Here is a 24,219-nt window from a genome sequence, read left to right on the forward strand (position 1 = left end):
TCTACCAACCTAACAAGTACAATAATAAGTAAAGATCATGTTCCATGTTAGCCTCTACAAATATCTCCAAAGGTATATGCTTCAACCCTTAATTTTTTTTTGCAATAAAACATATAGTGTGTAGTAGTCTTGGTATGACCCAGCCCTAAGTGCTTTCATGTACAAAGATAAATTCCAAAATCAAGAGCAAACATCAGACAAAACCACTACAAGAAGAGGAGGGGTGTACTCTAATAGGGTATTTCCAAATCATCTATTGTTCCATGTGTACCGTTCTTTATCTGGATTTTTCTGATAATACTTGGCATGCTGACTATATTTGTCAAATAAACTTTCAGATCACCCTATTCTAAATAATGGTTTAATCTCGGCTTATAAAAGTCGCACTCGCAGTCTTAATTTACAGTCGGCAGGTAATTGAAAAAGTAAGTATTATTTTCTCTTTTCCAGAATTCATTTTCAAAGAACATTTTGACTAACATTTTGACACTGAATTTATGAATCTATGCAGATTGAAAATGCATAAATTAATGCTGCTCTGTAATTATTAATACATCATGAAATGTATTTTTTTTTAAATGTAAGCAGTTTACATTTTTGAGTTTGACCTGATATCAGGTACTTACAGTCCCGGTGTAGCTGAGCTCAGAATGTGGGAAAAAGAAGCAGTATGAAAAGCCAATCAGGTCATGTGCTGACAAGGAGCATGCTGACTGGAGGAAAAAGAAAAGTGGCAGAGATGAGCTAATCCCTGTGCTGCTCCTCTTTTCACTGTCCAGTCACAGGCTAGGGAAATGTCCAAGATAACCTAGATTTAGGGAACATTCGCACCAGCAGCTGTGTTAGAATGCAGTTGCTGGCATGCAGTGTGAATTTTTTTGTTTTGTTTTTTGTAAGAACTTTTTTAAAATGTCACAATGTTCTATCGGTATGAGCAACTCTACATTGTGGTGTAATGCGTTCCACCATGCTATGCTAAAAAAAAAAGTACTGCATGCCATTCTTTTTTTAAGGCACACCATCCCAGAACAGTCTGGTAATGCTGAATAGAAATTTTAATCCTAGACCCCCATTTGGCAGTGTTGCGGCGTAACAATATGCCGACTCCTTTGGTTCCTTTCTGAGGTTGAGTATACGTTCAGTATATGCCACTCTGTTAACTCCGTAGTATCTGGCTGATTCTGCTTCTGAGGACCGCACTGGCTTGCATAGGTGGCTTTTAAAGATGCACACAATTTGAGCATTATTTTTATCTCTGATGTCAAATGAGATCAACATCTTCTGGTAAGAGGCTGATTGTATTCAAGGTGGTTGGACCATGTGACTTGCATACCATTTGAATAATTCATGTGGACTTGCCACTTTATTATTCTGCATGTTATATTTGACACATACTTACTATATATTGTTTTCTTGACACATAAAATAATTATTTGCGCATACTTTATTGACACTTTCATAGAGGCATGAGTTACATATGCACAAGCAATTTAGAAATGTGGAAATGTGGATGTAGAAATTATGTATCGATATAAAACTTGCATGTTCCAGTAACTTATTTGCATTATTTATGTTTATTGGTATATTTTTGGAAGTTTTTGGCACCTGTACTTTTAAACACAAATTATGAGCATTTTTTTAACTAGCATTTGGGAGCGTTTAGTATTTTTTTTCCCATCAGAAAACCACTCCAAAAACAAAAAGCAAAACAAACAGGTTTTTTCCTGTCTCTAAATGCTGAGTTTAAAATATGCCTCTAAATGACACCACCTCACCCAGCCACCACCAATCTACATAAGTGCCTCACTACATTTAATTCTACTATAAAATGATTCTTTCAGTTCAAAAAATTTGCAAATAAAAACCAAGTGAGATTTTGAGATGATAAGAAGTCGTAGATGATAAGGAGTTGAAATCTCATTAAAATTAGGACAAATCTAACCTTTGACTGCTGTCACCATCACCGGTGTCCCTAGTGGAACATTTCACTTCTACTCCTGTGACAGCGACAACCATATCATTTGGAGTTTCCCTTCACTTTTTGTAATAATGATCACCATATGTGATATAATGACAGCAATAAGAAATCTGATAGAGGTTCTAATCCCTATTGATGTAAAAAATTGAAAATATTCTTAATGAAATTCTACATGAAGAATCCATATTCACAATATAATCAGATTTTTTTTTTTTTCGGTAAAAAATGCAATTGAATTTACAATGGATTGTTTTGCATATGTGTTAAAAAATATATATATACTGTGCACAATATTTTTCTCCTGGTAAAAAATTAGGAACAATATAGGAGAAATCTGAAGATGAAACTGTACTGTAATTTGGAATTTAAAATTACCTTTCTAATTTCAAAATATTTAAAGTAATTGTAAAGGTGATTAAAAAAAATAGCAAACATGTTATACTTACTTTCTCTGTATAATGGTTTCCAGTACTGCTTCATCCTTTCCAAGTCTGAGGTCTTGTGTGTGGTGAATACAAGCAGCTTATATCAAGTAAAATTCAGGCACTTGCAGTTCTTGCATTTACAAAACTGCACTGAATGATAAAGTAATGAACACACAGCCGAATTAATTTGTGTATTTTCTACCTGGCAGTTTGAAAAATAGAATATAATCTTTTTGATACTTGGTACATGGTATTATATGCATGGAGCTATTTATACACAAAGGCTTATGATTATATGAGATCTTTATTCCATCCCTTAATATTATCAAACAAATCATGCATTGTTTGGTTATTTTTCGGTGAGATCTCCGTAGGCTGAGAATAACAGGGCAGGTGTATCTTAGCACAAAACATTAATTTCCGTATTTAATATTTTCTTTGTGATTTTCTGTCTATGGGGACATCGTGAATACATTTTGAATATGTAAAGATACAAAATAAAGCATAGCTTTTCTTAATTTATTCTTAATAAAATTAGATAGCATGCAGTTTGGAGTTTGGGAGTTCCAAGAAGACAGCATTGTTATTTTTCTATTTTTTATATGTTCTTGACAGCCATGTTACTTTTGCAAGATGTGAATAGCTTGCACCATATAGCACTTAACCACTTTCCATCTGGGCCATTTCTGACACTTCACTCCTACTTTTTTTTGCTAGAAAATTACTTAGAACTCCCAAATTATATATATATATATATATATATATATATATATATATATATATATATATATTTTTTTTTTTTTTTTATAAAAAACCCTATAGAATACAATGGTGAGTGTTGCAATTTTTTTATGTCACATGGTAATTTGCGCAGTGCTTTTTTACTCACATTAAAAAAAAACAATTAAACACACTTTCATGAATTAAAAAACCCCAAAACAATAAAGTTAGCCCAATTTTTTTGTATAATGTGAAAGATGAGGTTACGCTGAGTAAATAGATACCTAACATGTCATGCTTTAAATTTGCATCTGCCGTGAAATGGTGCAAAACTACGGTACTTAAAATTCTCCATAGGAGATGTTTTAAATGCCTTTATAGGTTACCAGTTTAGAGTGGCACAGGAGGTCTAGTGCTAGAATTATTGCTCTTGTGACATTTGCGACAATACTTCACATGTGTGATTCGATCCAGCTTGTTGTTGGAGCTTCCTTTGTTGAATTGTTACGCCGACCGTTGGGAAATAATCTGCTGTATTGCTGTATCAACACAACTTTATGCACTATTGGAAATCACTTAATGGAAGTTCTTTAGACACTGCACTTTTATATGATTGATTTTCTTGGACACTGCACTGTAACCTCGATGCCCACTGGAGGGGCAGTTACATATATATTTGTATGCACTTTGGAGTATATAACCTTGAGATTGCACATTTATTTATGGTAATCAATTAATGTTAATCCATTAGTGGTCGTTTATGATATTGCACCAAATTGTAACCAAAATGTTAATTTATGGTTTCACTTATTAATAGGGTGTGCGGTTTATTCTAATTTTCACACATTAAAGGTATCACCCTTAGAACTAGCAGCCCCTATAGTTAAATTAAATTAAAATAGTAACTTTTGCGCAGGTAAGGGAATCACAATAAATTTTCCCCTTCAACCTGTATTTAATCACATGTGTGGCGAGTTCACCATTTACATATGCATGCAGTATATGAGTAATGTATGCATTCACATTTTGAAAAAGCACGGTGGGACGGGGACGCTTACATTTTTATTTATTTATTTATGTATTTACTTATTTTATCCACATATATTTTTTTTTTTTATACACTTTTTTTTTTTAACTAATTTTTTTGCTATCACAAGGGTTAAACCACATCCCTTGTGACAGCATGGGCCGTGACAAGTCCTCTTTATGGAGAAATTTTGAGTCTATTAGACCCCAAATGTCTGTCCTCTGATCTGGTCTGATCGGCTGCTTTCCTATAAACAGGGCACAACTGGAAGTGACAAACTCGTTGCTCCCAGTTTCCAGGGTTACGGAGAGAGGGGGACAACATCAGTTCCTCCCTCTCTGTACAGGGCAGCCATCGCTGCAGGCTGCATCGATTCCGGACACCGTAATGAGACCGGAGAACCTGGGTAGCCTGTAGGTGCAGGCATCATCCCGGTATAACCACCATACTGGTATAACCACCAAACCCAAGGACGTCCCTTGGGTGTCAAGTAGTTAAAGGGTTATTTTGCTATTACCAAAAAAAACACCTGTGCAAATCCTGGGTGCCTGAAGATAAAAAAAAACTTTGCAGCTTTGACCAAAGTGAAATAATGCCTTTGCTATAGATTTAAGCCATTTGCATACCTTTTGAAGCCTGGCAAAAAAAAAACTCCAAGAGATGGCATCAGTCCACCCTGCCCAAAGATGTTGCTAAGACCCAACCAGCCAATTCATACCCTCTCACATGTGCTTTCTCTTCCCTGTCTCAGTGGCTCTGAGTTAGGTGAGACAGTGGGCCACAACATGTGCGGTGTTTGAGATCCCACTCCTGTGATGGTGAGGGTGAGCAGTAAGAGCTTGGGGTCTTTTTCAACATTTTCTGCACTAAAACAATTTACAATCAAAATTAATAAAAATGAAAAAAGACAATATTAATGGTTAGAGAATTGGAAATAAACACAGCACTGGATCGGCTGAAGAAAAGGTATGTATAGCGATTTTTGCAAGGTAAAATTCATAAACATTATGTAATTATATTTGCAAAAGATCTAATTGTGTTGTGTAATAGGGCATCTGAGTATAACAAGCTAATTTCTTTTTTTTTGTTTACAAACTTTTTTATTAAGTACAAAAGATGGTACAAAATCGACAAGGCATAAGTAGAATGAAAATCACAGAGAGTCAGAAATACAATTGAACCATATAACATACATATGTAGTAGAAATAACTTTCAATACATTAAAAAAGTGAAGAATTGGATTATAATCTTTGTTATAGCGGTTTATGGCCTATTTTGAACACCAGCTATGTAGGCGCGTGTTGTTCTGAGTTAAAGAACTCGTTGCTATGCTCAAACCAGGGATCCTATTTTTTTTTGTGTATATATATATATATATATATATATATATATATATATATATATATATATATATGGGTTGTGTTCTGAACAGAATGAAATATTTTTTCCATTAAATTAATATTAATAATCCTCGTTTTGAGATGTATTAGTGGGACAGCTTGTGTTTCCCAGTGAAATGCAATTAGCCAATGGATTGCTACACATATAGTGTGGATTAATATCATATTGTGGGTGGAGAGACCTATGATGGGAGAGAAGAGGAGGCAGTTGTGTAAGGTTAAAATGATATTTTTATTTGAAATTTTGGAGGCAAACTTCTCTAATTGTTTCCAGATATGAGTGATCTTATCACAAGTCCAAAAGTTGTGTGAGAAAGATTCTGTGGAGTGGCACTCTCTAAAGCATGATGGGGAGGAAGTAGGGAAGATGGTGTGGAGTTTAATTGGGGTATAGTACCATCTTGTAAATAACTTCAATGCAGTCTCCTTAATGGCAATGGATTTAGTGCATTTGTGCAAATTGTTTATACAGATACCCCAATTAACCAAGGAATATGTGAAATTTGTCTCCTGTTCCCATTTAATCATATATGGAAGCTTGTTAGTGTCTGTGTTGTTGATTAGATTGAAGTATACTTCAGAGATAAAGCCTCGTTTTCTAGGTGACTTAAGACAAAGGTTTTCAAAAAAGGATGGGGACTGTATATTAGTGGTTTGATAGTAGGTAATGAAAAATTGTTTAATCTGGAGAAATTAGTTGTATTCGGTTTCCGGGACTTGGTGTTTTGATTTAAGGGAGGAGAAATAAATGAAATTTGAGCCTTCTATGAAATTAAAAAGAGAAGTAAGCTTATTGTTAATCCACCATGTAAGATCAGCAGGGTCCTGTATGTATCGGCGGAATTTTGGGTCGCCTATGAAGGATGGGTGTGGAGGGGTTTTGGAGAGAAGATTAAATTTTTGGTTATACAATTTCCATAATTGGTATGACTAAGAGACAATTTGATTTAGAGAGTCTATATCATGGTTAGGAATTTTGTTTCCCCAAAGTAAACTTGAGATGTCGAATGGTAAGATGGAATTCTTTTCAAATTCAACCCATGGAACTTTTGGATTGGGGATATGCCACTGTGCAATTTGGGTCCATCTAGCTGAAAGGTAATGTAACCAAAAATCTGGAAGGCCCAGTCCTCCCTGTCTTTGGGATCCATATAGAATTATTCTTGAAAGGCATGGGTGGGAGTCTGACCAAATTAATTTATTGATATCAGATTGGAATTTCGTAATCAGTGCTTTGTTAAGTCTAATGGGGAGAACCCTAAATAGGTATAGGATCTTAGGGAGTAACGTCATTTTATTTGCTGTTATCCTGACCAAGAAAGATATCTTAAAGGATTTCCACATTTTTAATGTTGCACTCAATTTATGCATCAATGGTATGTAATTTTTAAACGCTAGATCTTTGAAAATGGGAGTAAGGTGAATGCCTAAGAAGGGAAGAGATGCTAATGAGTAGGAAAAATTAAACGAGGTGCGTAAGGACTCTAGGTTTGAGGCTGGGATATTGATTGACATACCTATTGATTTAGATACATTTACTGTTAAGCCTGACAGTGATGAGAAAATATTGAGGGTGTATAAAAGGTTGGGTAATGCAGTATTAGGTTGAGTGAGGAAAAGTAACATATCGTCTGCCTACATGCTCAGTTTATATGTATTATTTTTTGTTGCGTAACCTTTAATGTTTTTATGGAGTAGGATTGCTGTAGCTAGTGGTTCAATCGCTAGAGCGAATAGTAATAGGGAGAGGGGGCATCCCTGATGTGTACCCCTACTTATTCTGAAAAATCAGAGTTGCATCCTGGTAGTCTTATTCTAGTGGAGGGGTTATGGTAGAATGCATGAAAGGCATGTACAAATTCTTCATTGAAGCCATATCTCAGGAGGATTAAGTCAAAAAATTTCCATGAGACACTATCAAATGCCTTATTAATGTCTAGGCTCAACATTAGAAGAGGTCTAGAGTGTAGATTTGCATCCTGTATAATTGTAACTAATCTAAATATTATCAGTGATTTGTCTGCCAGGAATAAAGCCAGATTGAAATGGGGAGATTAGTGTAGGGATAATTGTGGAAAGTCTATTGGCGAGGAATCTACTAAAAATTTTGAGATTGTTGCTTATAACCTAAATTGGTCTGTAGTTTTGGGGTAGTGTGTGATCCTTATTTGGTTTTGGGATGAGTGACATGTTGACGAGTAACATTTCCTCTGGGAATTGTTCAACTTTTAGAATATTATTATATAATTTCATAAGGTGGGGAATTACGAGTTGTTGATATGGTTTGTAGTATAGAGATGAAAAACCATCTGGACCTGGTGCTGAATTTTTTTTTAAGTGATTTAATTATTCAAGCTAGTTCTTCTTCTGAACATGGTGAGTTTAGGGTTTCCTTTTGTGTTTGGTTTAATTGTGGGAAAGGGATGTTATTCAACCAGGAGAGTGAGGAGGGGGGGATTGATATATTTGGTGTTGAGAGAAGGTCAGAGTAGAAGTATAATTTTTTTAAATATTGAGAGTACCTCCTGAGGGTGTGTGACCAGTTGATTTGTACTATTTGTAAGCTTGTAAATGTGGGTAGGTTTTATAGATTGATTCAGTTTACGGGCGAACATCGTAGAGTAAGTGTTACTGGAGAGTAAGAATTTAGCTTTTGACCAGCGGAGGGCTTTCTCTGCTTTAAATGTTAATAGTGAGTCTAATTCGTTAATTGTGATCAGTTTAAAAATATCTGGGCCATGTGTGTGTTTATGGTCTTTATATAAATTATGGAGGTCTTTAGTAAGGGAATGCATTTTTTCTAGCCTCATCTTGTTACATTGTGCCGCCCTTTTAATAAGTTGGCCTCTTTATGTGCCAACCATATTGTGGAAGGAGAGATATCTGGAGTGACATTAGTTGAAAAGTATTCTTTAATCTCTGGCGCTAATTCTTGTTGATGAACAGGGTCAGATAATAAAGATTAATTCAGTCTCCATGAATATGGGGTGGAGGCAAGGCCTATAAATTTAGTATTTAGGGTGACAATATGATGGTCTGACCAAGAACAGGGGTGCATTGCTGCATTTAGGGCATTAGCTAAGATTATAGGGGTGCAAAAAATATAATCTATACGTGAATATGAGTCATGTGTTTGCGAGTAAAATGTATAATCCCTTGCGCCTATGTTTAATGCTCTCCAAGAATCAATCAATTGTAAGTCATTTATATGTGAGGTGGTAGTTTTAGAGAATGTTCTGGAGTATTAATTTTGTTTACTTCTATCTAGGTGTGGTTGAGGTACCGAATTAAAGTCTCCACCTACAATGATATGAGGAGAGTGATATTGTTGTAATGTATTGAAAAATGTGGTTTGTGTGTCATTGGGTGCATATAGATTTGCGATTGTGATACCTCTTCCAGCTAATGAGCCTTTAATAATAATGAACCTACTCTCTTGGTCTTTATAGTCTTGTTGGACTCCTATGGGAAAAGAATGATAAAAAAATATCACTACTCCCTTAGTTTTTGAGGAGGAAGTGGTGTAAAAGGATTGATTGTATGCTTTGTGGAAGAATGTAGGATGTGCGTCTATCATAAAGTGTGTCTCTTGTAACATTACTATTTTCGCATTCAATTTTTTATAATGCAAAAAGGCCTTTTCCTTTTATTAGGGGAAATTAATCCCTGTACATTATGTGATATTATTGTAATCGTCATGGTATGGCATTACGAAATTGGGAAAGCAACAGGATAAGTGATAAATGAAACCTTTTTAGGTATGGGGAGAAAAAGAATACATATGCTATAAGCCTTTTTAAGGAATATAGGAGGTAAAGAACCTTCTGTGAGACTGATTTGGTTTTTGCTGTGTCTGATTTGTCGATTAATAAAAAAATTGTACCATATTTGAATGATCTTATACAGAATGAATTAACTAAAACATTGTATGAAATAAAACTTATTCGAAAATGAAAAAAACCTTTGGGGTTGGAAAGAAAATTATTTTCCAACCGACAGTGAAATAATAAAAGACCGTCCGGTCCAAAACTTACTAGTGCAAAATAGAATCATCTGAAACAGTAATATAACCAAATATATGGGAAAGTTTGTGAGTTCGCATTTCAGTTGTAAATGAGTCCTCCTTCTGAAAAGAAGGATTACTCTAACTGAGTGGGGGAAAATCATGGCGTCATAGGGTGGAAAGCCACAAGAAATTGCTTTCGTAAAATTACCTGCGCTAGACATATCTATTGATATTAAGGGTCCGTTCACACAGGGGCAACTCAGATCTGACTTCAGGTCGCCCCTAGTCAGACAACATTTAAAAATCAATGTAAGTGAATGAGAGCCATCTTAATGCATGCTACTGAAGTCACTCCGACTTCAGAAAAGGTTCCTGTACTACTTGAATCCGACTTGTAGGCGACCATTACCCGTTGATTTCAATGGAGGTCGCCTCCAAGTCGGACCCCCTTCTATACAGAGGCGACTCTGACAGAATTATAAGCTCTCAAGAGGGAACTCCACGGCAAATTTATGAAAAAAAATTGCTGTGGGTTCCCCCTCCGAGAGCATACCAGGCCCTTAGGTCTGTTATGGATATTAAGGGGAACCCCCTGCGCCAAAAAAACGGCGTGGGGGCCCCCCCAGATCCATACCAGACCCTTATCCCTTATCCGAGCACGCTACCCGGCCGGCCAGGAAGGGGGGTGGGGACGAGCGTGCGCCCCCCCCCCTCCTGAGCCGTACCAGGCCGCGTGCCCTCAACATGGGGGGGTGCCTTGGGAAAGGGGGGGTCGCGCGCCCCCCCCACCCCAAAGCACCTTGTCCCCATGTTGATGAGGACAAGGGCCTCTTCCCGAAAACCCTGGCCGTTGGTTGTCGGGGTCTGCGGGTGGGGGGCTTATCGGAATCCGGGAGCCCCCTTTAATAAGCATGGGCATGCGTAGCCCTCCCTGCCCATTACCAGCCCCTTTGGGTCTTGTATGGATATTAAGGGGAACCCCGTACCCATATTAAAAAAAGGAAATATGTGTGGCCCCCAGGCCCTATATACTCATATAGAACAGCAGTATACAGGCGGTGCAAACAAGACAGGGACTGTGTAGATTTGTTGTGTTAAGCTGAATCTGTTTGTAATTTTCAACTGGTACATTTTTAAAGTGTAGCTCCAGTCAAAAAAACTATTTTTAAGCTTTTTGGAAAACATAGGGAAGGGTTATCACCCCTGTAAAATTTGTTTTGCCGTCCATCTTTTTTCATCTCACTTGCTGTTGTCTCCTTCCGTTTGCAAGTAGGAGATGTTTGTAAGTTGGATGTTTGAAAGTAGGGGCCTGCCCTATATGCTCTGCAGAAATGGTGGAACAAGATGTTGGTTTTGCCACAACATTGTAAGTCCTCAAAGTGACTCTTGGTGGGCGCTGGAGCGCCCTGCTGTGAACGATTATATCAAGAATTGTAATTACATGCCATTGTTGAACAGTGGTAGAAAATTTGACCTTTGGTGGTTGTGGTGCTGGTGTCCTCACAGTTACTCTGGGTGGGCACAGGAACGGGCCCTCCTGTGAAATATTATATCAAGAATTGTAATTACATGTCCCTATTAAACAGGGGTTGAAAAATTGGGCTGCTGGCACACTGGTGCTGGTGCCACGACACTGCAACCTCACCTATATACTCTAGTTTTAGTGCAGGAATTAGCCCTGCTGCAAAGCATTGCATCAACAATTTTAATTAATCGCCCCTGTTAAACAGGGGCAGAAAAATTGGGCCTTAGGCACTGGTGCTGGTGCCACGACACTGCAACCTCTCCCATATACTCTAGTTTTAGTGCATGAATTAGCCCTGCTGCAAAGCATTGCATCAAAAATTGTAATTAAACGCCCCTGTTAAACAGGGGCAATAAAATTGGGCTGATGGCATCACCCAGAACCAAAAATGTTCTTCCAACATTTCAGCGGAGGAGGAAGAGGATAGACAATCAACATAACAGGACAGTCACTCAGCATCAGCATAGGCAGTCTTGAAGAGATGTGATATTTCAAAAAAAATTATTCGGTTACATCAGCTTCAGGTGCTTGGTAGCTGTGGGTGATCCAAGACTGATTCAACTTGATGAAGGTCAGTCGATCAACTGATTCGGTGGACAGGCGCTCCCTGTGATTGGTAACAAAGCCACCAGCAGCACTGAAGGTGCGTTCCGAAAGAACGCTGGATGCAGGACAGGCCAGTAGCTCAATTGCATACTGTGCAAGCTCTGGCCAGTAATCCATCCTCAAGACCCAGTAAGCCAGAGGATTTTCGGTGGGAAAGGTGTCCAAGTCTGACCTTGCCCCTAGGTATTCCTGCACCATGTAAATCAAACGCTGGCGATGGTTGCTGTAACCGATCATACCTTGGGGCTGCGGACTAAAAAATTGTCTAAAAGCATCGGTCAGATGGCCACCTTCTCCACCGCTCCTTCTGACCGATGCCTCAGCAACACGTTGTCCAGGACCAGGAGTTTATAACCTCCCAGTCTCTGGAAACGCATTGCACAGACCTTTCTGCAAGGCCTCCCAGAGATGTCTCATCCTCTGCTCCCTCTGCGATGGCAAGATAAGGTCGGCAACCTTACCCTTGTACCGTGGATCAAGGAGAGTGGCCAGCCAGTAATGGTCCCTCTCCTTGATCCGAAGAATACGAGGATCTTTCCGCAGGCTTTGCAGGATCAGGGAGGCCATGCAGCGTAGGTTAGCTGAGGCATTCAGTCCGGAGTCCTCTGGGTCACTAAGGACAACATGATCCGCAGCTACCTCCTCCCAGCAACATACAAGTCCATGGGTTTCTTGGGATTGTAAATCATCCCTACAATACTGCTGCTGCTGCTGAGTGCCAGCCTCCACCTCCATGCTGACACAATCATCCTCCTCCTCCTCCTCCTCCTCCTCCTCATCCTCTTCCTGTGTGATGGGTGGCACAGCAGGAACACTGTCTGGATAAAGGGGGCCTTGAGAGGCAAGGAAGTCCTCCTCTTCCTGCCTCTGTTCTGCCTCAAGTGCCCTGTCCATTATTCCACGCAGCGTATGCTCCAAGAGGTGGACAACAGGTACAGTGTCAATGATGCATGCACTGTCACTGCTCACCAACCTTGTGGCCTCCTCAAACGGTGACAGGACAGTGCATGCATCCCTGATCATGCCCCACTGGCGTGGTGAGAAAAAAACGAGCTCCCCTGACCCTGTCCTGGTGCCGTAGTCGCACAGGTACTCATTGATGGCCCTCTGCTGCGTGTGCAGCCACTGCAGCATGGCCAACGTTGAGTTCCACCTGGTGGGCATGTCACATATAAGGCGGTTCTTGGGCAGGTTCAACTCCTTTTGGAGCTCAGCCAGCCGAGCACAGGCATTAAATGATCGGCGGAAATGCACACAGACTTTCCTGGCCTGCTTCAGGACATCCTGTAAGCCCGGGTACCTGCCCAAGAACCGCTGAACCACTAGGTTAAGGACGTGAGCCACACAGGGCACATGGGTCAGTTGTCCTTGTCGGAGGGCGGAGAGTAGGTTGGTGCCATTGACGCAAACCACCATTCCTGGCTTAAGCTGGTGTGGCATCAACCACCTCTCGGCCTACCCCTGCAGAGCTGACAAAACATCCGCCCCAGTGTGGCTCCTGTCCCCCAAACAAACCAGCGCAAGCACGACATGGCATAGTTTCGTCTGCGTGCTTGCGTAGCCCCTGGAACGCCTACGGAGCACCGCTGGTTCTGAGGACAGAGCACTGGAAGAGGCCATGGAGGAAGAAGAAGAGGAGGGGGTGGAGGAGAGAGGTGTGTCACAACCAATAGTAGCATTTTGGAGGCGTGGTGGCGGAACAACCTCCAACACTACTGCACCTTGTCCTGCATCCTTCCCAGCTGCCAGAAGAGGGACCCAGTGGGCCGTGAAAGACAAGTAACGTCCTTGTCCATGCCTGCTGGTCCATGAGTCAGCGGTAATATGCACCTTACCGATGACCGCCCTGTCCAGCGAGGCAAGGACATTGCCTTCCACATGCCGGTAGAGAGCCGGAATCGCCTTCCGTGAGAAAAAGTGGCATTTGGGGACCTGCCACTGAGGAACCGCACATTGTACAAACTCACGGAAGGGGGCCGAGTCTACCAACTGAAAATTCAGCAGTTGAAGTGCTAGCAATTTAGCCAAGCTAGCATTCAACCGCTGGGCATGTGGATGGCTGGGAGTGAACTTCTTTCGCCGGTCCAGCAGCTGGGGCAGGGACATTTGCCTGCTATAATCGGACGTGGGTGTACTGCTAGCAGAGTGCCCGGAAGCACTTGGCTGTGACACACCTAATTCTACACCTTCATTCCTCTCAGAGTAGATTTCAGAGAGGACTGAAGGTCTAGTGGGGTTGGAGATCCCAGCTGATGAGGAGCAAGGAGAGGTCCGCTTTGTTCTTTGGTGTGGGTCTTTGAGGTACGCTTGCCAACGAGCTGCATGGCAGGTCAACGTATGTCTGGTCAAGCATGTGGTGCCCAAGCGGCTGATGTTTTGGCCACGCGAGATACACTTGAGACATATGTTGCAAATAGCAGCGGTGCAATCTGATGCACTCGTCTCAAAAAAGGCCCACACCAAAGAACTTTTAGAATAACGCGCAGAGGCAGAGCCCTGCACAGGCAGAGCTCTGCGGTGTGATTCAGTCGGTGTGCTGCCCCTAAGCTGGCCCCTGGAGGGCATCCTGCCTCGTTGGACATGTGCCTCCTCCTCCTCCTCCTCTCTCCTACCAGGCACCCATGTGGAGTCAGTGCCCTCATCATCCCCTCCCTCTTCATCGCTGGAGCAAACCTGGCAGTATGCTGCAGCTTGTGGAACATGACTGCCAGATTGCTGTCCTTCTTGAGCATCCCCTCTCTCTGCGCTCACGCTACTGCCTTCCTCTAGCTGAGTATCATCATCAGAGCCTACAAAACACTGGGCATCCTCCTGGAGCATGTACCCAACACTGTGCTCAAAGAGTTCAGGAGACTCCTCAGGAGGACGTGGTGGGTCTAGGGAAGGAGTCACTGATGATGAAATTGAGAGGAGGGAAGACGATGCGTTGGCAGCTGCTTTGCTAGTACCCTGAGCCTGGGTGAGAGAGGATGAGGAGGATGAAGAGGGCTTGGTCATCCACTCTACTAAGTCGTTGGCATGTTGTGGCGCAACATGTCCAGCTGCCAAAAAGAAGGACAAGCGTGTCCCATGGCCACGTGCTGATGATGACGATGCACTGTGTCCACGACCAGCACTGTTGTCTCTAGACACAGAGCCTACTTGCCCTCTTTTATCGGCTCACGCCTGTCTGCCTCTCCTTGCTGGCCTTCCAGACATGGTAATGGCCTGAAGGGAGTTGGGAAAAACAGCAATTGGGTAGTGTATATTGTGTTGGAGGCACACACAACATCCACTAACTCCTGTAGATGGCTCAATTAGAGAAGAGCTATGTAGGTGGATATTACGGTGTATACTGGGTTCAGAGCACGCAGACAGCACGCACAATCTCCTACAACTGACTGCAAGCTCTATTTAAAACGAGCAAGATAGCTAGCTATATAGATGGATATAGCGGTGTATACTGGATTCAGAGCACGCAGACAGCACACACAAACTCCTACCATTGACTGCAAGCTCTATTTAAAACGAGCAAGATAGCTATCTATATAGATGGATACAGTGGTGTATACTGGGTTCAGAGCACGCACAATCTCCTACCACTGACTGCAAGCTCTATTTAAAACGAGCAAGATAGCTAGCTATATAGATGGTTATAGCGGTGTATACTGGGTTCAGAGCGCGCAGACAGCACGCACAATCTCCTACCACTGACTGCAAGCTCTATTTAAAACAAGCAAGATAGTTAGCTATATAGATGGATATAGCAGTGTATACTGGGTTCAGAGCACGCAGACAGCACGCACAATCTCCTACCACTGACTGCAAGCTCTATTAAAAAAGAGAAACATAGCTAGCTATATAGGTGAATATAGCGGTGTATACTGGGTTCAGAGCACGCAGACAGCACGCACAATCTCCTACCACTGACTGCAAGCTCTATTAAAAAAGAGAAACATAGCTAGCTATATAGGTGAATATAGCGGTGTATACTGCGGTCAGGGCACGGAGACAACAACCACTACAGAAGAGCAAGAACAAAAAATCGGCCAATAACGATCGGTGTATACTGTGTTGAAGGTACACAGAACATCCACTAACTCCTACAGACGCTAACACACTACACAAGGCTGCCGCGCTGGCGGCCTTATATAGTGTGGGGCGTGTACTACACAGCCTGAGCTATGATTGGCCACAGGCATCATGCCTGTGGCCAATCATTGCTCTCCTCGCTGCCCGCGCTGTGATTGGCCAAGCATGCGGGGTCACAGTGCATGCTTGGCCAATCATGAGCCAGCAATGCACTGCGATGGCGCAGTGCATTGTGGGCCGTGAGCGCCACACGAATTTGGCGCGAATGGCCCATAACGTTTGGAATTCGCCGAACGGGCGAACAGCCGATGTTCGAGTCGAATGTATGTTCGACTCGAACACGAAGCTCATCCCTAGTCAGGAGTTAAGTTAGAGGGAAGTTCAGGCCAAGTTTGTTTTTTTAGGTCATTCATACATGCAGGAATGCCCAGATTGATGGACAAGTCATCAGGTCCGGGAAATTCTGTGATTTGGTTTTAAATTGACGTGATGGTACCGAGGTTACAGATGGAGATGAAGGGATATTAGACCATGACTGCCCTGACTCTATATATGAGTCATTGTCATCTTCGGTCTGTCCCTCGTCGTATAATAGCATCAAATCACGTAATGCGCGGAATTCGTCCATTGTAAAGTTCCTTGTGCACTCCGCGAGCTCGCTCTCCAAATTGGTCTTTTGTCGATCAGAATCAAAAATATCTTTGAAAAGTTAAGTTCCTTGCAAAAAGATATGTCTTTTATGGTTTCTGTAACGTGTAGAGATTGCAGTGGGCAAAAGCCTAGACCTAGTTGTAAAAGTAAGGTCTCTTCTGGCAATAAAGAGCATGCTGCCAGATTAACAATATTTAGTTGTGTAGAATGGGCGTGCTGGGTAAAGGGGTGGGAGGAGGTTTTCGCACAAATGTGTCGAGTTTGGTCTGTTGTGCCTTTCTGAATTCTGGAGGAGTTAAGTCTAAAAAATCAATATCCACCAAGGGCTTTTTAGGGTTACCTGTCATTGCTCCCAAAGTTTTTGGGATGACATTGTGCAATGTTGAAGAACCAGCTGTACCTGCTGGTTGTGGGGGAGAAGGAGAAGGAGCCTCCACCGTGTGTGCTGATTTATGCCTAGTAGATGTTTTCTTGCCTTTATGGGGGGCTGCTGGAGAAGTGCCACCACTATGGCGGTCACGTTTCCGTGTTGATCTAGAATTTGCTGTGTTCATGGAGCGGGAGCCCGCCGAGCGAGAGGTGGAGGACAAGGACGAATCTGATTCTGCGTAATGTAAAACGTGATCAGTTATCGGGGTATCCTGTGAAGTTGCTTTTCTCCCTCTCATATGACCAGATCATTTATATGCAAAGCCTTCAGAGAAGGCCAACTTATCTTTCACAAATTTAGTTTATTTATTTGAAATAATCTCTCTGTTTAATTCCTCTAAACGTTCCCGAATCTCCTTCCAATAAGTAGGAAAGGACGGAGATTCGAGGAGATGTTGACATTGGGTATTAAGTCTATTAATTTCACTGTCAAGGGCAATCATATCCAAGGTGTATTGAGTAATTAGTGCTTCCATAAGTTCCAAACTGCAATGGGTTAAAAAAAATTCCCTCGCAGTTTTGAAAGAGGGAGATGGATCTTTAATAGTAGGAAATAAATGAATTCTCAATCCCATGGGACAGGTTTCTTCTTTAATATATTGTTGAAAATACTCCAAATGCCAATGAAGGTGAGATTTACGTTTAAATAGATTATACATTCGGTCAAGGAAAGTTTTAATTTCCTCCTCCGATCTATTATTGACATTTAAGCAAGAGGCTTGTATTTGGGTCATAAACCCAGTCCAAGCGGTGCCAAGAACATCCATGCTGGATGACCATCAATTGTGTCCACGAGTCTAACAAAGCTTAAACTGTACAGCATAATTATTCAAATATGATCACAATTTTGTATAAAAGTACAAAGAGGGTAATGAAAAGGTTAGAACGAGGCCTCTCCCCTTACCAGACAAGGTAGGGGGGATAAAAGACAAAATCAGCTCAACGCTAACCAATACCGAGGGTTCAGTACCTGGGAAGAGTAGGGTCTTAGGGATCAAAAGTCCTCGCGAAGGCACGACCCACCCAGATCGATGCGCCTGGTGTGCTATCCACCTTAATGTTTAAGTGCATAAAGAAAATTTTTTGAGAAAAAAGCCTCGTTAATTCCGTTAGTTAAACAGGTTATTAAATGTACCATCATCCATAATTATAAGGAGTATAAATCAGGAAGCCTGGTTCCCACACCTGGCTTACCAGAGAACAGAAACAAGCTAGCGGACTATTGCTGTACAGGTAACGACATTAATAAGAAATATTGAAACCAAAGTTAAAAAACAGACAAGGTTTATTCAAGTAATAAAATCATTTAACAATATACAAACGGGTACAGGTGGTGACGTATTTCTACTAGTTTCGCTCTAGATGAGCTTCTTCAGGAAATACATACGTCTGTAAAAAAGTGTAAATGTGCATAAATAAGATAACAAAAGAAAACATTTGAAATACAAAATGGAAGGTAACAGGGGAAAAAATAAACACCACAAAATACATTTATGGCTCTTACCCCACTAGATGTACCGGCGCGGCACCAAAGTGCCTCGAAGGAGTCTTCCCCGGCGACTTGGGGAGGTGTTAGCCCTTGTACACACGGTCGGAGAATCTGTCAGAATGTGTCCTATCGGACCGTGTCGTCGGATAATCCGACTGTGTGTGGTATGCATCGGACTGATTCCGTCGGAATATCCGTCGGATCCAATTTTCCAACATGTTGGAAATATTTCCAGACCAACTGGGCCGATCGGACATACTCCGATCATGTGTAGAGAATTTTGATCGGACCAAGTGCCACGCATGCTCAGATCAAATTCCTACATCAAAGCTGTTGGCTACTAGCCTGAATATGGTGCCATCGTAGCAAAATTACGTCATCACGTTCTGAAAGATCGGATTTTTCGCCAACTTTGTCCGACCGTGTGTATGCAACAGTTTCAGACAAAATCCGACGGGCAAAATCTGACGGATTTGGTTGTGGAAATCTCCGACCGCGTGTACAGGGGCTTAGAGTGGACAGGCCGGGATCTGGGTAGGAAGATATAATATTGAACTATGTTGGAAGGTAAGTAGTGCAACTCATTAGTGGATCAAAGGATAGAGTCAAGCCGTCTATATAGCCACAGAGATCCCTTAGGTGAAAAAACCGTGGAGGAAGTGCTGTGAAGTATATGGCGCATACCTGTGCCAAATGTGCAATTGTGATGATGCGATGTTAAGATTTTCATTTACTGACGTTTGTTATTAATGTCTATATATTTTTTTTCAGTTCCACTTCAGCCAGTTGTTCATTTCTACCGATTAGCTCAATCAAACAATATGAAGCTCCTTTTGTTCCTTGCCGCTTGCCTTGGCTTGTATTACACCTCAGAGGGGATGGTTTACCCTCGCTGCGATTTGTACAGGATCTTCCAAGAGACTGGGCTGGCTGGATATCGTGGAATTAGCGCTGCTAACTGTATGTAAAACTGAAATAAAAAGCAGTAACATATAGTGGGATGTATGTGCAGTACAGATGTTCCCCGGGTTACAAACATCCGACTTACAAATGACTCCTACTTACAAACAAACCGAGACGACAGGAAGTGAGAGGAAATCTCCCCCTAGGAAGGGGAAAATAACTCCTGTGAGAGCTATCATGGGAAAAGGTACCTCCACTTAGGGTTGCCACCTGTCAGGTTTTGAATCATGTGTCCAGGTTTCAAAACCCACCTGAAACCCGGACATATTATTTAGACAGGAATCTGGCTCAGAACAGGGCCTGATGGGAGTGTGAGGGAGCACTATGTGTGCCACATTACTATTCTCTTTGGAGTGCCCAAAGGTGCCTCTGTTACAATCCTATAGTGTATACTTAAAAGGAAAAGAAAGTTTACTGTGTTTGGGTTGGGCTTGAAGAAAAAGTGCCAACCCTACCTCTACTAAAACTTTATCACCAATCCTTGTTTCCACGACTTCCCGACATTTTCTAAATCCAATTGTCATAGGAACAGAGAGTGAGGTGAAATCTCCTGAACAGGGGCACAGACAGCGAAACAAATTTTACAGGGGTGTTAACCCTTTCCTATGCTATTTAAAAAACATTAAGGTCATAGCAGTGTGTTATTAGAATGGTAAGTGCTGCTGCAGTCTGACCACTGACAGGCTCTATGAGTGGGTCACACATTGCCACACCTAGCAGTCTAACAGCTTTAATGCCGAACCTAGAAAGCCCAATGGGGTTCAAGGATATATTTTCTATAACTACCTTACGCTGACACCACTTAAGTTGGCCTGGGGTCCATTTTTCTACGCAAATTCAGTCCTGGCTCTAAATCTGCTCTTTGCACCTCCACACATATTTGAAAGCTATACCTATTGAAAATGTGTAACATTGTTATTAGCAATAGATTATATTAAGATTATTATTTGTTCTTGTTGCTGTGATTTTTATGATTGTACTTTTTTTTATCAACTAACAGGGCTATGTCTTGCCTATTATGAAAGTGGCTACAACACTGATGCTGTGAACAACAATGGGCCGAGCCGCGACTACGGAATATTTCAGATTAACAGCAAATGGTGGTGCAATGATGGGAAGACTGCTGGTGCTGTGAACGCTTGTGGAATTAGCTGTCAAAGTAAGTACTGTCCCTCCCCCAGCCTGTGACTAAACAGTGCAAGGACTCCCTCGGGTTGATTTACTAAAGGCAAATAGAAAGTGCACTTTGCAAAAGTTCAAAAGTTTAGTAAAAGTTCCAAAGTTTAGTAAATTAAGTAAAGCTTTCCTTTGCAAAGAATATCAAATCACATGCAAGGAAAATGTAAAAAAACAGCATTTTTGCTTGCATGTGATTGGATGATGGAAGTTAGCAGAGCTTCTGCTCATTTACTAAACTCTGGAGCAAGTGCTCCTGCAGAGTGCAACTGCACATTGCAAAGTGCACAGTCTGTTTGCCTTTAGTAAATCAACCCCACTGTATCACTCCCATCCTACTGTATCAGCATGCTCCTTGCCTTGTTGAAGCACAATTAATCAGTCCCTTGTGCATCTGTCTAATTCTCCCAGTCTATTCACAATAGGCTGATATCAACTCAGGATAGCTAAACTGATACCAACTCAGGATAGCAATAGACTCAGGGCCCATTCACACCACATTGCAAAGCCCTGAAGCACACACTCTTTTGTACCTTGAAGTGAGTTGTGTAATGTAACAAAAACTGAATTTAAAATGCCACACCACTTCTAAAAGGTCTGCATACAACTTTGTTCCAATAAAAGTCAAGGGGATATCCAAAAAGTAGCCAACGCATTTTAGGGGTCCAAAAGCACTCCTTCGTCGGGGCTAGAAAGGACATAAGAACAAATCAATCCAATATCAATGCAATCAAAATATTAATACAATAGCAATACAATAATAATATTAGTATTAAATATCATATTAAAAGCCAAATAGGCAATAGTATTGGGAAAAAAAAGCACACTGCATTAGACACCTAACACAACAATGCATCTCAATGCATGAAAAAGTAGGTGCTGCATGCATTTTTTTCACAGATACACAATACAATGCACAGGATACCATGCATTGTGTTGCAGCGTAATACAGGGCATGTGAATTTTGAAGGTTCATAGGGTGCCATTTAAAATGGTTCTAAAGCCTAAACATTTTTGTCCTAATGCATTCCTTGCATTAAAGTGGAAGTAGACTCAAAGGCATCATTTGCACCTATAGGTAAGTCTATAATAACGCTTAACTATAGGTACTATAAATATCTCCTAAACGTGCATGGTTTAGGAGATATTTACATTACATGCAGCTGATTACGTTATTGGCACATGCGCTCTGAAGGAACGGCCATCCATGGTGTTCCTTCAGAATCCTGTGCCATGAATGATGGCTCCCCAGCGTGCGCACAAGAGTGACGTCATCGTGGCTTCGGGTAGTCACACAGCCGGAGTCCGCCAACCTGGAAGACTGGTGAAGATGGACGCTGCCTCTATTACATCAAATCGCTGGAGGGCTTTGTTTTCAGGCAAGTTTCACATAATGTGCTAGTATGAGATGCATACTAGCACATTATGCCTTTACCTTGCAGGTTCGCAAAAAACAAAACAAAGTATCACCCAGCGTTTTTCAACCTCTTTTTAAAAAAATACCTTTACGACCATGTTTAAAACATGCATTTAAGGACATATTATTAAATATAGAGCCGCAATAATGTATTCATTTGTGTTTTCCTTTTTGCTGCCTCGAGTTCAACGTTAAAGCAAACCTGTCATGAGACAAAAACAGCAGCTGTCATTGCTGTGCTGCCAGTTGACTTGCTTACATGCTGATCCACTGTCTTCCATTCCTGGAACAAGTGAGCGCATCAGGAGATTTGGAGTAAAGTCAGAGGTCCAAATCTGCATACTTGTTCAGGTATGGAAGCAGTATGGAAGCCAGAAGATCAGCATGTCTGCCAAGCATGCAGCAATTTTAAAGGTCAGCGGTGGCAGCCTCCATGTTTCTCTAATAACAGGATTCCATAATCATTGGTGTTCTAGAGATGATTTCTGATATCCACTTTATTGTTTCATTACAGGTCTTCTCAATAATAACATCCACGATGACATTGAATGTGCCAAGAGAGTCGTGAGAGATCCTAATGGCATCTCGGCTTGGTAAGTGGTGGTAGAGAAGTCATTTTACTTAAAATAGTATAATATTAATGTGTTTATTATAAATATTACTAATTGAAGAAATGGGTTTTTTTCTGCGGTGGAAGGTTAAATTATCTTTCTGTAACTCTTGCCCATGTACCAGAAACTATAACTGGGCAGTGTACTTTCATCTAAAGCAGGAATCTCCAAACTTTGTCCCTCCAGCTGTTGCGGAACTACACATCCCATGAGGCATTGTAAAACTCTGACATTCACATATGAGTAGGCTTGATGGGAATTGTGGTTCCTGAACAACTGGAGGCCCTTAGTTTGGAGACCCCTGATCTAAAGCATCCCTTAAGGCAAACAAGCTTGCTAATATGCAGTTGCTCCAATTAATACACAATTCTGTAGTTCTTGGCCAGGTAGCCCAAAGGGACTGAGTGAAGGTAAAGGAAGAGAGTATGTGTGGGTCTCAGCAATATCAGGCATGGACCATCCTACAGCTGGAGGGTATACCAAACGAAGCCCAGAGGCTGGTAGTGCCATAGCTCCCAACTGTCCCTGATTTCAAGGGACTGTTCCTGATTTGGAAGAATGTCCCTCTGTCCATCTTTCCCCCCCTCATTTGTCCCTCATTTTGGTCTAATCTTTATAGTTGTATATAAAATACACCTTTTATTTTTCAAAGTTTTTCCCAGTGCTAAACCTTTCAACCGATTTCTAAATTGCTGCATTTGTAAATTTTAAAAGCCAATATAAAGAAATAGTAGTTGTAAAAAAAGTCCTTGTAGATTTAATTAACCTTTTTTTTGGTTAATTCTCCTTTCAGGGTGTGTGGCAGGGGACATGTCCTATGCCCACATTTCCTAGTAGGTGTCCCTCATTCCCATCTCAGAATTTTGGGAAGTATGGGTAGTGGTCAGGGCGGGCGGCACATGATAAGCATTATTCAGATACAGTCTGAGCTTTAGGTAGGCAGTAGACAAGCATAATCCATAGCTCCCCTGAAAGGGGTCAGTAAAAGGAGATTTCAAAGACAAGGCGGGCAGGAACACATGTGGCAAGATGAGGGTAAACATGTAAGGTAGCTTAATGCTATGACAAGCTCAGATTCCTGAGCTTATGAACCTCAAATAGAGTGTCACAGGGCAGACAATCAGAGCAGAGCAGGTGGAACAGGCAGCATCAAGCTGCCATCTAGCAATAGGACACTGTATGAAGTTAGTGCCATCACTGGCAACCAGGTGTATAGTGGATGCAGTCTTTCAAGTGGGACCTATTGCTCAGCAGTGGAAACTCAAATTGGGCAGGAGAGAGTGACCGCCATTGGCTAATGGTAGAACAGAGGTTGTTGTCTCTGTTGCCAACAGTGGCAGTGGTTGGACAGAGTAGGAGTGTGAGCCTGTCAGAAATCTATTGAGTTCATAGCTTCCTTTGGACTCTACCTCTGCTCCACTGAAATCCCAAACATTTTATCAGCTTTGCCCAGTCCTATGATATGCAGATAAGGAGAGGTGGATGTGTTTTGTAATCCTGTCCTAGGTGACAACATTGCTCCCCCATACTGTATATACAGTACAGTGAGAGAGCGTTGTCATCTTAGGACTTGCATAGTTACATAGTTAGGTTGAAAAAAGACAAGTCCATCCAGTTCAACCAATAAAAAAAAAACATACAATCCCATATACACAATCCTATACTCACAGTTGATCCAGAGGAAGGTGAAAACCCCAGCAAAGCATGATCCAATTTACTACAGC

At 41.5% G+C, this 24,219-nt stretch overlaps 1 protein-coding gene across 1 annotated transcript in view; it reads left to right on the forward strand.

Moving 5' to 3' along the window:
• Positions 1-319: 319 nt before the first annotated feature.
• LOC143961039 (lysozyme C-1-like) overlaps positions 320-24,219 on the forward strand; it is a 25,260-nt gene continuing 1,360 nt past the window's right edge. Inside the window, exons 1-4 of the mRNA XM_077470176.1 lie at positions 320-425; positions 19,100-19,288; positions 20,292-20,450; positions 22,399-22,477. Of these exons, the coding sequence (XP_077326302.1) occupies positions 19,150-19,288; positions 20,292-20,450; positions 22,399-22,477 (377 nt within the window). The 5' untranslated portion in view covers positions 320-425; positions 19,100-19,149. The remainder of the gene's footprint in view (positions 426-19,099; positions 19,289-20,291; positions 20,451-22,398; positions 22,478-24,219) is intronic.

The sequence above is a fragment of the Lithobates pipiens genome, unplaced genomic scaffold, assembly GCF_037356315.1.
Source record: "Lithobates pipiens isolate NorthernLeopardFrog02 unplaced genomic scaffold, aLitPip1_a1.2 Scaffold_8, whole genome shotgun sequence".
Classification (NCBI taxonomy): Eukaryota; Metazoa; Chordata; class Amphibia; order Anura; family Ranidae; genus Lithobates; species Lithobates pipiens.